The 14,235-nt window shown below is 41.3% G+C and overlaps 1 protein-coding gene across 6 annotated transcripts in view; it reads left to right on the plus strand.

The window, feature by feature from the left end:
- The window catches only part of LMBR1 (limb development membrane protein 1), a 133,068-nt gene that overhangs the window by 25,613 nt on the left and 93,220 nt on the right, over positions 1–14,235 (plus strand). For 4 of the 6 annotated variants that reach the window (XM_027538470.1, XM_027538472.1, XM_027538471.1 and 1 more), the window contains exons 3-4: positions 43–82; positions 2,321–2,460. In XM_027538470.1, coding sequence (XP_027394271.1) covers positions 43–82; positions 2,321–2,460 — 180 coding nt within the window. Of the gene's footprint in view, positions 1–42; positions 83–2,320; positions 2,461–14,235 lie in introns of those variants that run through there. The other 2 variants (XM_027538475.1, XM_027538476.1) reach the window with 2 other exon arrangements.

A 14,235-nucleotide genomic window follows, 5' to 3' on the forward strand; every position in this document is an offset into this window, starting at 1 on the left:
TCTTGGAAGATAAAAATATTAATGCCTTGAACATTTTTGCAGATGAACAAGAAGATGAAGATGCCATAGTCAACAGGATTTCGTATGTATTTTAATGTTCAGTTCTCGTGTTTCTAATTCTAGAGTCATGAATTTTCATTAATACTGCCCTTTGGGCAGAAATATGGAAAAAATTCACCTAAAGTATTACAACAACTTTAAAGTATTACAGCAGCCTTTTTAAGAAAGTACATGTAAGCAAACACGTGGATACTTGTGGACTGATTATCTGTTGAAATTTGCTGCTTAAGGAGCCAACAGAAGGTCTTGGTCATCCCTTAGCCTCTCTCAGCCTGCACCAGGAAGTCCTGTTGGCTTTGTCGTCAGTCTGCTCCATTTCAGAAGGCAATGTTTCTAGAACTGCCTTCAGTTCTGAGGAACACTTTTCTGCAGGTATATAAGCAGTCACCATGTCTGCATTTTCTGGCTTGACCCCGGGCCCTACTTTGAGGCCCCCTTGTTGGCATTTAGCGGTGCGGCATCAGCGTTTTATGGATAGTTCTCCTAGCCATTCAAGGGCAGCAGATGGTATGACCCTGTTTTGTATCTCTAAGGCCAGTCACAATACCTTCTAGAAGGTTTTTGATGTAAGGTCCACTGTTATATTTATGGTGACTATATATTCAGGATTTCTGGGTAACTTTTGATTTCAAAACCATTTGTGTGTCCTCATACACTTGCTCCTTGGTCACGTGCACTTCCTAGCTTTACACTTGGGAGCCACGGTGGGCCTCTACAGCTGGGCTGCTGGCCAGTGTGCTGAGGGTCAGGAGGTAGAGGGGCTGGGAAGGCTTCATGGGGCACGGGACGCAGAGGGGCCCCAAGGGAGAGGGCCGACTGCCCAGACACATGGAGGCTGAGAAGCTGCTCCCTGTGAGGAGGGTGGGTGAGCCTGACAGTGTGTGGGCCCTGTCGTGGCCAGGGGGGCTCGGGAGGATGGCTTGGGAGTCTTGTGCAGGACCAGGGGGCGGGGCCTGTGGGTGCGAAGGAGGGAGCAGAGGTGGCCGTCACAGGCGGAGGACAGAGGGGAGGTCACGGGAGGTCACCTGGGGGTAGGTGACTGAGCTGGCAGTGCAGCTGGGATGGAGATGGGGCCCCACTTCTCCCAGCAAACAGGCTGTGCATCCAGCACAACCGCTTGGTAAGCCTACTCCTGTGCTTGAGTTGAATTGTATTTTTGACATGTATCATATGTCTACATTAAAAAGTTTATCAGTCATTTGCTAAACAGGGGAGGTTATCTTTGGCTTTTAAGTAGGAAAACACTTCTCTTGGTTGCCACAAGATGGCACTGGCCTCAAAGTTACTCTGTTAGATGTGTTTTGAGCATTTAGTATGATTTTTTTTTTTCTTACACGTATTTTCACATTCTTTCTACATTAAATTTAATGGAATGGATATTAAATTAAAATTTCATCTCTAATTTTAGTGAGGGAGGTTCCATTTTCCTGTGTCATTTTAGTCTTCAAAAAACTTTAAAAATTAGATATTAAAATTTTAAGCATTTTGGACGTGTATAACTGAGAAAGTGAAAGCCCCTTATGGGCCCTCTCCTAGGACTTGTTATATATTATGCTAGATTTTTTTTAATGTACCTCTTTTCCTGTGTGAAAATGTACATGTTGGGGGAGAGGGATGGGAGAGAGCGTGGTTTATATTTATTGTCTGTGCTTTTCAACTTTATTTTAGACATTTTCCATATTACACATTTTGAGCTATCCTATTTTAAAAAATGACAAAATCATCTTTTAAATATTGTTTAATAGTTCCCTACAAGTTATTATATAGTTTATTTAACCTTTACCTATTTTAAGAGATAGTAGACCAATGGCTTTTTAAGTTTTTATTCCAGAAATAACCATTTTAGCTTAAGTCGTTTTTCATACTGTTTTCACAAGTATTTTTTTCACCTGAAACAGCTGTTGCATTGCTCTTAGCATATATTGCCAGCGTTGTTAATTAAATGCAATTGTGAAATAAATACTTAAATTTAAAAGAGGAATGAGACTACAATTTATTCTTCATAAATGTGTGAAGTACGCTGTCTCCAGTCTCTGTCTGCTTTAGGCCCACTTGGTAGACTTAAGGGTCTTTTCACAGGTGAGTTTTAGAGTTGGTCTAGTTTAACTTCTGGGACCATATGTATATCGTTTGTCTTCCAACTGCGTATACTCACCGAGATGCGTGTTGGCTCTGTTGGGATGTAAGCGCTGCAGAGCTGGGCCCTCCGCAGCCCCGCCGGCCCGGCCTCTGCTGACGCTGGCTCTCCCCTTCCTTCCAGGCTGTTCCTGAGCACCTTCACTCTGGCAGTGTCGGCTGGAGCAGTCTTGCTTCTACCCTTCTCGATAATCAGCAACGAAATCCTGCTTTCTTTTCCCCAAAACTACTATATTCAGTGGCTGAATGGCTCCCTGATTCATGGTTAGTATATATGTCTTAATATAATCACAATTAGTGTTTTCATTTTATACTGTACTATATTTAAAATTTTTCCCTTTCTTATTTTCCATAAAAATGTGGATCTTCCTTCAGTAAACTATTTGAGTCCTTCATAAAATCAGAAAATCAGATTTTACTTACTAGTCTGATTCTTAGTTGTGAAAAGCTTTTCTACAAGAAACAGCATTTATACTGGGATTTTGATAAATACATTTTCATTTAATTATTTAACAAGAGAATTTTGATTTATCTGGATATGTCAGAATTCAACCTCCATTTCAGACCTTAAAAAAAAAAAAAGCTTACCATAGTTTATTTTATTTCTTTGCTGTTCATTTCTGTAGTCATTTCAGAATGTGTGATAGAAGGGGGAGAAACTGTTTTGTCAAGGACAGACTTCAGAATTTGTTGTTGCTGTGGTTCAGTTGGTAAGTCTTGTCTAACTCTTTGTGGCCCCATGGGCTGCAGCACACCAGTCTCTTCTGTCTTCCACTATCTCCCGGAGTTTGCTCATACTCACGTCAACTGAGTTGATGATGCCGTCCAACCATTTCTTCCTTTGTCACCCCCCTCTCCTGCCTTCAATCTTTCCCAGCATCAGGGTCTTTTCCAGTGAGTGAGCTCTTCTTATCAGGTGACCAAAGTGTTGGAGTTTCAGCTTCAGCCTCAGTCCTCCCTGTGAATATTCAGGGCTGATCTCCTTTAGGATTGACTGGTTTGCTCTCCTTGCTGTCCAGGCGACTCACAAGAGTCTTCTCCAGCACCACAGTTCAGAAGCATCGATCTTCGGCGCTCAGCCTTCTATGGTCCAGCTCTCACATCCATACATGATGACTGGGAAAACTGCTTTGACTATGTGGACCTTTGTCAGCAAAGTGATGTCTCTGCTCTTTAATATGCTGTCTAGGTTGGTCATAGCTTTCCTGCCATGGAGCTGCAGTCACCGTCCACCGTGATTCTGGAGCCCAAGAAAATAAAATCTCTCACTGTTTCCACTTTTTCCCCTTCTATTTGCCACAAAGTGATGGGACCAGATGCCATGATCTTCGTTTTCTGAATGTTGAATTTTAAGCCAGCTTTTTCACTCCTCTCTTTTACCTTCATCAAAAGGCTCTTTGTTCCTCTTGGCTTTCTTCCATAAGAGTGGTATCATCTGCATATCTGAGGTTATTGTTTATTCTCCTGGCAGTCTTGATTTCAGCTTGTGTTTCATCCAGACCAGCATTTTGCATGATGTTTTCTGCATAGAAGTAAAATAAGCACGGTGACAACATACAACCTTGATGTACTCCTTTCCCAGTTTTGAACCAGTCCGTTGTTTCATATCTGGCTCTAACTCTTGCCTCTTAACCTGCATATAGGTTTCTCAGGAGGTAAGTAGGTAGTCTGGTACTCCCATCTCTTTTAGGATTTTCCCATTTTGTTGTGATCCACACAGTCAAAGGCTTTAGCATAGTCAATGAAGCGGAAGTAGATGTTTTCCTGGAATTTCCTTGCTTTCTCTGTGATCCAGTGGATGTTGGCCATTAAGATCTCTGGTTCTTCTGCCTTTTCTAAATCCAGCTTGTATATCAGGAAGTTCTCTTTTCATGTACTGCTGAAGCCTAGCTTGAAGGATTTTGAACATTACCTTGCTAGCATGTGAAATGAACACAGTTGTATGGTAGCTCTCAGCATTCTTTGGCATTGCCCTTCTTTGGGATTGGAGTGAAAACTGATTTAAAAATTAATGTGGTTAAAAAATAATGACTTATTTTGGCAGTGTGGTATATTGCTTTGAAGCAAAATAGATCTGAATTTCAGTCTTGGCTCTGTGATTTTCTGGAAATGTTTAGTGAGGTAGGGCATTTTAATTTGTGAAATATATACAAAGATCTGACACACACATCTTTCTATGTGTTTCATTGTCTTTTGCCCACCTTTTTCCATATTGAATTATGTTATCTCTTTATGTGTGAAACGCATCAGCTGTTTATCAGATTTTTGTAAATATGTTTTTCTGGTTATGTTTTTAATTTTGCGTTTTTGGTTGCAGGATTTTTGCTTTTTATGTGTCCAGTCTTTTTCTTCCTTTGGTTTCTGTAATTGTTTTTGTATTTAGAAGATGATCTCCCTTCATGAGATGTGACAAATACTCCTTTTTTTCTTGTTCTTTAAAAAAGTGGTTTTGTTTGCATGTAACCGTTTAACCCATTTGGAGTTTATACAGATAACTACATCTTTTCTTACCCCTTTGTGTTTGTGTTTAAAGAAATACATACTTGCTGTAGAAAATTTGGAAAGCAAAATTTATAGTGAAGAAAATTCGTATTACAGTCTCACAACTCAGAGAGTTGCTATCACCTAAACCCTTGAGTATTGTGTGTGTGCATGTGGACACGTAACTGAGTAGATAATGAGATGGAACCTAATGGAATTCAATAGATGAGAAATTTCCCCTTTTAAATTTATATTTCTTTAATTACTAGTGAGGGTGGGCATTTACAAAGCACATTTTTCGGTCATTTGTATTTGTTTTTTAGTAAATTTCCCCCTGTATTTCTTGTGTCCATTTTTGTAAGTTTTTAAGTATTAACTGTCAGGTTAATTGCAAATGTTTCCTTCCCGGTTGGCCTTTGACATGCTCGTCCTGTTCTTGACAAGAAGAGTTTTGATACCTCAGTCTATTGGGTATTTTACACTAGGCGTGTGTTTTCTGTCACACGTGAAACTGGAAACAAACGGAGTCACTGATGCCCTGAAGACCAAATGAATTCAGTGAAATTAGGACTAATTGTTAAGTGAATAAAGAGAAATTACTCCATTTTTGTTGCTTAGCAATTGAACTCAAGCAAATTAAGGTCTTTACTGACCTTGACACAAAAAAGTAGGCTGTCCCCTGGGAAGTCACCGCGCAAGGTGGGAAACGGCGTGGGGGTCAGATGCGCTGTGTTCTCAGTGGCGGGCTCAAAGATAATCTACCAGTGACTTTCCTGGTAAAGCACTTTCAGATAATATATGATTTGCACGTGTTTTTGGCACATGTGTGAAACGCTTGCTGAGGCTGTCCCCTTGGCCCTCGCTCTCGGTGGTGCTGTGGCTCTGGTGCGTGCGTTTTGAGGACTGGGCTCCAGGTGCTTTCCCGGAAGTGCAGGTGGTCTCAGTCCAGGCTAACCAGAATTATGAGCAAACTGGCCTTTGTTTCCAGTTACTAAACAGAAAATGCATGACACACTTAATGACCTTGAAATACTCTAATCATAGCCATTTATTTATCATTTTTATGGACTGAAAGTGAGAGCTATCAGTACATGATGTGCCATGTATTTATGCTGGAGTCTTAACCTTGGAAGTAAATGTATTTGTTTGTATTGGTTGCTTTTCTGGTTGTAATGTAAGAGGTGTAAGCTCATTGTATTTTGTTTCTGAATCAGGGCTTAGAGAAGCACTTCCCACATAGTGGTAGCCCAGTAAACATGTGTTGTGAGTAGGCAGACTGTAAACAGTAGCTTTAACCTCCAGTGACCATGTCGGCTGAAAGCTGGGGAGCTAGAGGAGGAGCCCCTAAGCTACATCTTTGCTTCTAGATGCATTCTCGTGGTCGGTCTTAGGAAGTCCTAGCCACCAGTGCTGGACGTTGTTCTCGAGGGTTTGATGAGCCTGACTTTGTTTCTGCTTCTGGTTTTTTGGTAGAGCTGCTTGCAGTGAATTTCATAAAGCTTCATATTTATCTTTCTCTTTCTGAATTCATAGTTGTGTTTAATCTTGTAGATGACATCCAAGGAGTGTTTGTTTCCTTAGATTGCCTTGGGGTTGAAGATTCGTCAACCTTAGATATGCTTGCTCCTTTGTTTTTTAAAAATTATAAGCGTTAATGGGGCCAGACTGTCGCAGGGGAGCACCCAGGGTGTGGTTCAGTGTGAGGCTGAAGGCAGTGGTGACAGGGGTCGGGTCAGCTTTGGAGAGTATACATCTGCGTTGCTGTGGCTGCGCGTAGCCTCCGTCCCGGGCACCGTGGCCACTCTTTGATGAGCTCCTTGGGTGATGGCAGGGTGGCTCGGGGAGGAGGCCGACGGGATCTCTGAGACTATGACAAGGCCATCTGTCCACTTTACTATGAGACTCCTCTGCTGAGGTCTCCCTTTGATGGGATGCAAATAAGTTCACATTTTTTTCCCATTCAGAGTGGGCTGTTTGCACACCTCTTCTCCAAATCTCCTTGTGACCAGGTTTCCAGTCACGCTCCTTCCAAGTCCCTGACCTTCCAGCTGAGCCACAGGCCAGTGTGAATGTGTAATTATGTGTCTGAGCAAAGTGAGCGGTCAGGTGCACTGCCCAGAGTCCTGTCCACTGGGAGGATTCCCCGTCACTGCTGGCCTTTGTAGATGTCCCAGGGAGGGCTGTCCCCCTTCCTCTCTGGGGGAAGTGTCTGCTTGGCAGACCCGTCTGTGAGCCAGGCCCCGTCTTCTCTTCCTCTGCCAGCTGATCAGAAGGAATGCCCCACTGGGGCACAGGTACAGTCCAGCTAGGGGGAGACGTGGGGACCGTGGGCGTCAGGGCCACTTCGTGTGACTCACTCGTGCCTGAATTGGGCCTGCTCAGGCACACTCTCCACTCGCGTCTGGGGTTGGGGTGTGGCTGTGCACGTCTACTTTATGGCTTGGCACACCCACCAGTTCCTGATGGCCCACTTAGGTTGCATGGTGACTTGGTGACCCACAGTTAAGTGTTCAGTCTTTACTAAGCCTGACAGCAAGTCAGTAACTTTCTCAGAGGAAAGGTAGTAGTTACCTGCAGGGGGATAGCGGGACTTTGTTCCAAAATCCCAAGGGCCTTTGCTGTGATTCTCCTCCAGGGTCTATCATGGGCTCTGAACAGCATCCTCTCTGCTGCCGACTCTTCCAGCACCATTAGATCTGCTGGGTCATAAGGCCAAGGGCAGAGCAGCCTGCAGAGCTGCCTGGGCCTGCTACAGAGCCTTCTCTTGTTTTGAGCCCTGCTCAAAGCAGCTGCTTTCTGTATCACTCAGCAATGGGCCAGAGTGGCGCACCCGTGCGAGGAGCATGTTCCTTTTCCAAATCCCAAGAAGGCCCTGAGCAGTGCGCCTCTGCTTGGTGTAGGGGAGGCCAGGTGCCACAGCCGCGAAGGGCTGTGACCCAGACCGCTGGGCCTGGAGTGTCTTCCGACAAGTCTAGAGTCGTCGCTGCTGCTTGCTCACTGGGTCTGACTAGCGTACTGTCATCTGTGTAGTGGAGCAGGGTGCAGTCCCCTGGGAGGGAATGGTGATGGAGATCCCTCAAACTCAGCTGTGACATAGGGCCGAGAGGACCTGGGCCCCGAAATCAGGACAGTGAAGATGAGTTGTCTGCTTTACCGGCCGAAAGCAGACTGCTTCCTGCGGGCCTCATGGGTGGGCTTTCCCAGGTGGCCCCAGTGGTGAAGAACCCGCCTGCCAGTGCAGGCCTCATGGCCAGGGATGGAGGAAAAAAGCTTTTGTCACATTGGTGGCATACCAGGTACCAGGACATGTGTTCATTTGCCCTCGCAGTGAAGCCGTGTCTGCTGCAGCAGCGTCACCGTAGCACCCCCTGGTTGACAGTCGCTCTCTGGTTAAGCTGCTAAGAACCTACAGTCATTCTCCAAGGTCCCTCTTGGGGATGTGAGAGTCAGCCCCCTCTCATTCCCCACCTTACCTTCAGGAATGTGGGATTTCTTGTGGGTTATGGTTTCCACGTTAGAGGTGGTTCTAGTGGCTTCCGCTTGGCCTTTCTCACTGTGATAGCTCTTATTCTGCAGGTCACGGAACTGTGTGGGGATTCTGCCTGCATTTGAGCACGTCCATTCCGGTTAGGCATTTCAGACCTGGGGAAAGAACTGCAGCACAGGTTCAGGGACCCACTGAGACGTGTGCAGCCTGAGCTAAACTCCCTTCACCCCCTGACCTCCACAGGCCCCTGCTCTGACCTGGGTGACGTTTTGGGTCCCCTGGAGGTAGTGTCATTTCAGAGTCAGAGTCAGTAGTCCCGGAATGTCTGATGATTTCTCTTACCCAGGGCAGTGATGGTGTCCGTGTTCATGTGCTAACATTTGCTGTCTTGTGACATTTATGGGGTTTTCTTGAATTATTTTTTGTCTTTTTTGTTAAATGTTTTATAAATTTATGCTAAATTCTTTGAGGCCTGGGAACATGTCTTAAATTCTCTTAATCTCCCATGAGGCACCTGTCCTGGTTCTTGCACAGGGACAAGTAAAGATTCATTGATTGGATGAGTAACAGTTATTAATTGTATTATTAGGAATACTTTGCTAGAGTGGACTTAATTTGAAAATAAATTTAATGGCTTATTCTGAATAATTATCAGTATGGAATGATTGTGCCTTTAATGTGTAAATCACATGAGGATTAGAGGCTAAAATACGTGTTGTCAGTGCTTTGATGTCTAAATGTACTCAGTTTAGCTTGAATACAGGGTTGGATCTTGGACATGTGTTTGAAATGTTTCATGTTAACGTATTACCTTGGAATTACAGGGTTCTGGGCCAAAATTCAGTGACATGAATAAATAGAACATTAAACTTAGTTCTAAATTGCTATCTTTCAGTAAGATGTAGCTGTGTCTACAATGAGAAAATTATTACAATGTTTTCTTCGAAAACATAATATAGAAATGGTATTGGAGCTGGAGTGGGTCAGGTTGATAGTCTTCTGCTCACTGATGGTTTTAGCTGGGGCTCTCTGTCACTGTCAGCTGGGTGCTGAGAGAGATGGGTTCATTGTTCCCTTGGTGTGGGCCATGACATGCCAGTGACTGTAGTTTATTATAGGATGGTACAGAAGGGACCGAGAGGACAAGTTAAAATGGTAGCTACAATTGTATTATTTTTAATTCTAATTTATTATTACAATTAAAATAGTGAAAGAATAAAAATAAAAGAAAGTGTCCATTGTATTCACTTTCTGTATCTTCACTATTAGTAAGTGGAGAAGCACGGAATTCTCCAGATGAACCACCACCCAGCTGCTTAGTGGCTCTCCCTTCTTGAGTGAGGAGAGTGCTTTGGGACTGGAGGAAGGTCGTTGCCCAGCGTTGTAAACACACTTAAGTGCCACTGACTTATCCACTTCAAACTGATACTTTCATGCATGTGGATTTAAAATGAAAATGAAACTTTCATATACCTTTGGATAGAATCAAGTTATAACCTTAAGTTAAATAAGGAAATAATTCTTCAGTTTTTGGGGTATTTTCTCTCAGCTAAGCTATCTATGCTCACTTATGACCAGACAGAGATACACATTTGTAATATGATTGACCATTTGAAGATTCAGCCTGTTGAAAGATAACGACAATGAATCTGGCTTGACTTTGCAAGGTGTGTGTGCCGTATTTTGATTTGTCAGCAAGAAGAGCCAGTGTGATATTTTGGCCATGATGCAAGGACAGCCCCAAACCCATCTTTGTTTTATACATTTTCAAGACCCGCAAAAAGGTCAAAAAATTCAAACTTTTAGATTATAATCAATTAAATTTAAAAAGGAAAAATAGGTATCATGTTTACTTATGTATAAACATTAAATCAAAAGTCAGTTCTTACTAAATTTTAAGGTATCATCTTTAAATAAATATTACTAACAATTTCTAGTTAATTGGTCTCAATAATTCAGTCATTTATTATAATGTGCATTATTCTAGTTGTATAGTTACTTGATATTTATTATTTATAATGGTGAAAATAAAAAGCAATCTAAGTAGGAGATTTGCTTAAATTTTGGTAGATCCAGACAGTGGAGTGCTTTTTTTACCATTATAGATGATGATGCAGATGAATATGTGTTTATACAGAAAGATGTTGAAAAAAAGTTTTTCTTTGAGTGGTAGGATTATATAATATAGAAAATTTATGTTTTATAAAAAATTTTGTTTTGGTGTTTGCGTTTATAGTATGTCTACAGTAGCTGTGTCTTGCTTTTTAACTTTAAAACCAGGGTTAAAGTGTTTCACGGCTTGTCGCTAAATTTGGTCTTTTTGTTTTGTTTTCCAAGTACAGAAGCAAAAGCTATACTTGTGAGGTTCTCACAACACTCACTATTCAGAGCAAACTTGGAGTCTTTCCTTTAAAGCTTATGCTTTCTTGGAATTTTTTTTATTGTATGTCACTTTTTGGCAGTTGGATTAGATCTTCAATTCCAGTGAAATATGGTTTTAACTTAGTTTTACCGCTTTGGAAATTATTGAATATGGCTGAACTTGAATTAATTTTCTAATTTAAATGAATGAAGTTTTTTGTCTGTGTGATAAAAAGTGATAGTTTTTTTTGCTTCATAGTGTTATATTTTGTATTGAAATATTTTGTGACTCCAGCAGATGGAGCTAGAGGGTAATGTATCCATTGGTGATCTGGAAGTTCAGTTTGGCTGGGTTGAGTTTTGAACTAAGTATTCTGGAATTGTTAAATAGCTTTTGTTTGTTTAGATACCTCTTTGGGGGATAGACATTGAATGTCTTTCAAAACAGTTGTCATTGCAACTGATTTAGATAAACTGCAAGTTTTCTGAATTTTTAGGGTTCTACTGTGTTGGAGCATATGATTTTAGTTTTCTGAAGTAGAGAAATTTAGCTAACATTTTTTCTTTTACAAACTGGTAAGTAATAATATATAATACAATAAAGGTGGTGGTAGTAGTATGTTATGTGTATTAGCCCTAATTTTTAATTTAAGAACATTTTATCAAAATTATACCATATTCTTAAGAGATGCTTATGTGTGTCTGATATATGTTTGCAGAATGCTGAAAACTTGGTAAGTTTTCAGTTCAGTTCGGTTCAGTCACTCAGTCGTGTCCGACTCTTTGCGACCCCATGTTAAGTTTTACAGTTTTCAAAAATAAAATGACAACTTAGTGTATAGTAGCTTTATTATTTTTCTAATTAAATGTTCTCATAGTAACTTTAACTTTCTTATATGTGCAGATTTGATAATTAAATTAGCATGAGCTGAGTCTGAAGGTTTCACATTTATTCTGGTTAATAAATTTAATTTTTTGCATTTAATTATTTAGATTTTTTAAAAAGCTGGTTATTTACATAGGTGATTATACTGTTACCTAGAATATTACCATCAACTTTCAAATTCTTTGTGTTAACTGAATTTTTCTTAAAAAAATAAATGTGGTGGTGGTTATATCTCTTTTTGCAGTTGTGGTTGGTAGAACCATCAGCAGTAATGTTGACTTTCCTGGAAAGAGGGAAGTGGGGGAAAATTAAAAAAATTAAATTATATGTGTTATAGTAATATATAAAGTTCAGTACATAAAAGAAGACACCAGTTTCATTACAAACTTAAATGAATTGTTATTCAGAATCTTTGTGATCATCCTGTTTTCTTCACTTATTGATAAAGATTTCTTTATTTAGATTTTCATGACTATCTTCATTTTAAGTGTGTTGGTTAGTTAGAATAGATATTTTTCCGGATTTGTGATCTTTAGCCAAAGGCAGACTTAAATTTTTCAACTTTTGATTTCTAGAGAAGCATTTGAATTTGTGTTTTTCACTACATGAAAGGGACACATAATGATCAGAAGGATAAATTCTAGAAGTATATATATATATACTTTGTATATTTAGAAATCAGCAATAATGATGTCTCCTTTATAACATGGATGATAATTGTTTCAAATTACAAAGCCTAAATAGAAATTTCCCCCTGATTATAAAAGTATAGTGAAGCATTCAAGGTTTATACTCATGGTTGAAACTATTTGAGTGCAACCTCTGAAGCTGCTGCCACTCCATAATTTGTGATTTTGCAGAGGGTAGAATGTGAATTGTGCTTAGCGAGGCTAGAAAGTAAGTAGACTGAGATCTGTGACTGACTGGGGACCCAGCTAGCATCTGCATCTCAATTAAGCTTTGCTGCTCTCTGCCCTTCTTAGGCATTTTGTGGAGAAGTTATTTGATACAGTGGTGTGGAGGATTTTGAGTTTCACAAAGGAATTTAAATATGATTTTTAAGGGTCTTTATATGCCCCTTATAGAAGGCTTAGAACGTGTAGGCCAGTGGGAAGAAAAAAAATCATCCATAATTCTACTGTGTTCACATTGTTAATAATTTGGTATATTTCTTTGCAGTTTATTTTCTGAGCCTGTTTTTTGTCATTGTTGTTTTCATGTACTTTTAATGCCATATTAGAATACAGAGTATTGTTGTGTAAGCTTTTTTTGGTGTAATTAATGAGAATTGTTCTTTAAGGAAAGGATCGAGAGCTGTGACCCCATGGACTGTGGCCCACCAGACTCCCCTGTCCATGGGATTCTCCAAGCAAGAATACTGGAGTGGGTTGCCTGCCTTCCTCCAGGGGATCTTCCCCACCCAGGGATTGAACTTGCATCTCTTATGTCTCCTGCATTGGCAGATGGTTTTGTTTTTTTTGTTGTTGTTTTTTTACCACTGGCCCCACCTGTCTGGCCTAATTGCTGATGTGCTTTGGAATTTTCAGGATTTTGGACCATTTGCATTATGTTGAGACAGGGCGGGAGAGGCACTGATGATAATTTAGCATTTTGGTATGTTATTTCTCTTCTGTTGTTCATGAGTGCTCTGTGAGTTATGTTTTAGCCCAATTTATACATGAACTAGGACGGCAGAGTTTGAGTCCCTTTTCTAGGTCTTGTATAAGCTGGTAGGTGCGATCCCAGGCTGGTCAGACATAAAGTGCCCCTCACTTAGACATCTGCTGCCAGGCCTGGGAAGGCCTTAAACCCTGAGCTGTGTGACTCTCTTGTGCGCTAAGTGCACAGAGTCTGTTCAGCATTTTACTGAAGTCCGGTTTGTTAAAGACTTTCTGTATTTGAAAGACATATTGGTATCTTTAGGCTCGGATGTACTAAGGTGTTCTGTTTTAGTGTTTTCCAAACTGGTCAGAAGCTCAGCTAAGCATTTTGTTTTACTGAGATGGACAGAATTAATGGGCTGTCATATTCTCAGCTTAAACATGGCCCTTAAGAAAATCGTGTGAAACAGATGTTCTCTTCTTGGCAGACCAAAAAGGGCCCTCATGGTCTCATGAGCCCTTAGAATCTCATGAGCTGAAGTGAAGGCTTTCCCAGATAGTATGTTTATTGGAGGCTCTGGGGAAGAACTTGCTTCCAGATTCATTCAAGTCGTGGAGTTTGGTTCTTTAGTTGTGGCCTGCGGCCCCACTTCCCTGCTAGCTGTAGCCAGGTGCCTTCTGCCCTGCAGGCCACCTGCCTCTTTCCTCAGGCTTTCCATGTGACAGCGCCCCCCGCCTCCATCCCCAGCAAAGCTGTGTCAAGTTCTTCCCTGACTTACCCTTCTGCTGCATTCCTGACTCCTCTGAGAGAACGTTCTCTGCTTTTAAACACTCCTTTGGTTAGGTTGTACCCACCTGGCCTATCCAAGATGGTTTCCCTGTCTCTCTTTATTGAAGTCCACAGCCTTAATTGTATCTGCAACATTCTTGTCTCCATGTGTATTGGGTTGAAAGTGTTTCCCCCAAGGTCACGTCTGCTTAGAACCTCAGAACATAACCTTATTTGGAAATAATATCCTTGCTGATATAATTAGTAAATTAAGGCCACGATGAATTAGGGTGGGCCCTAGTCCAATAACTAGTGTCCTTACAAGAAGATAAAACAGAGACTTGCACAATGGGCAGAATGTGAAGACAAAGGCTGAGGCTGGAGTGATGCGTCTACGAGGCCAGGAGTGTGCCACCTCCAAGGAAGGGGTCTTCCTAGAACCTCTGCAAGGAGT

Source organism: Bos indicus x Bos taurus, chromosome 4, assembly GCF_003369695.1.
Source record: "Bos indicus x Bos taurus breed Angus x Brahman F1 hybrid chromosome 4, Bos_hybrid_MaternalHap_v2.0, whole genome shotgun sequence".
Lineage (NCBI taxonomy): Eukaryota > Metazoa > Chordata > Mammalia > Artiodactyla > Bovidae > Bos > Bos indicus x Bos taurus.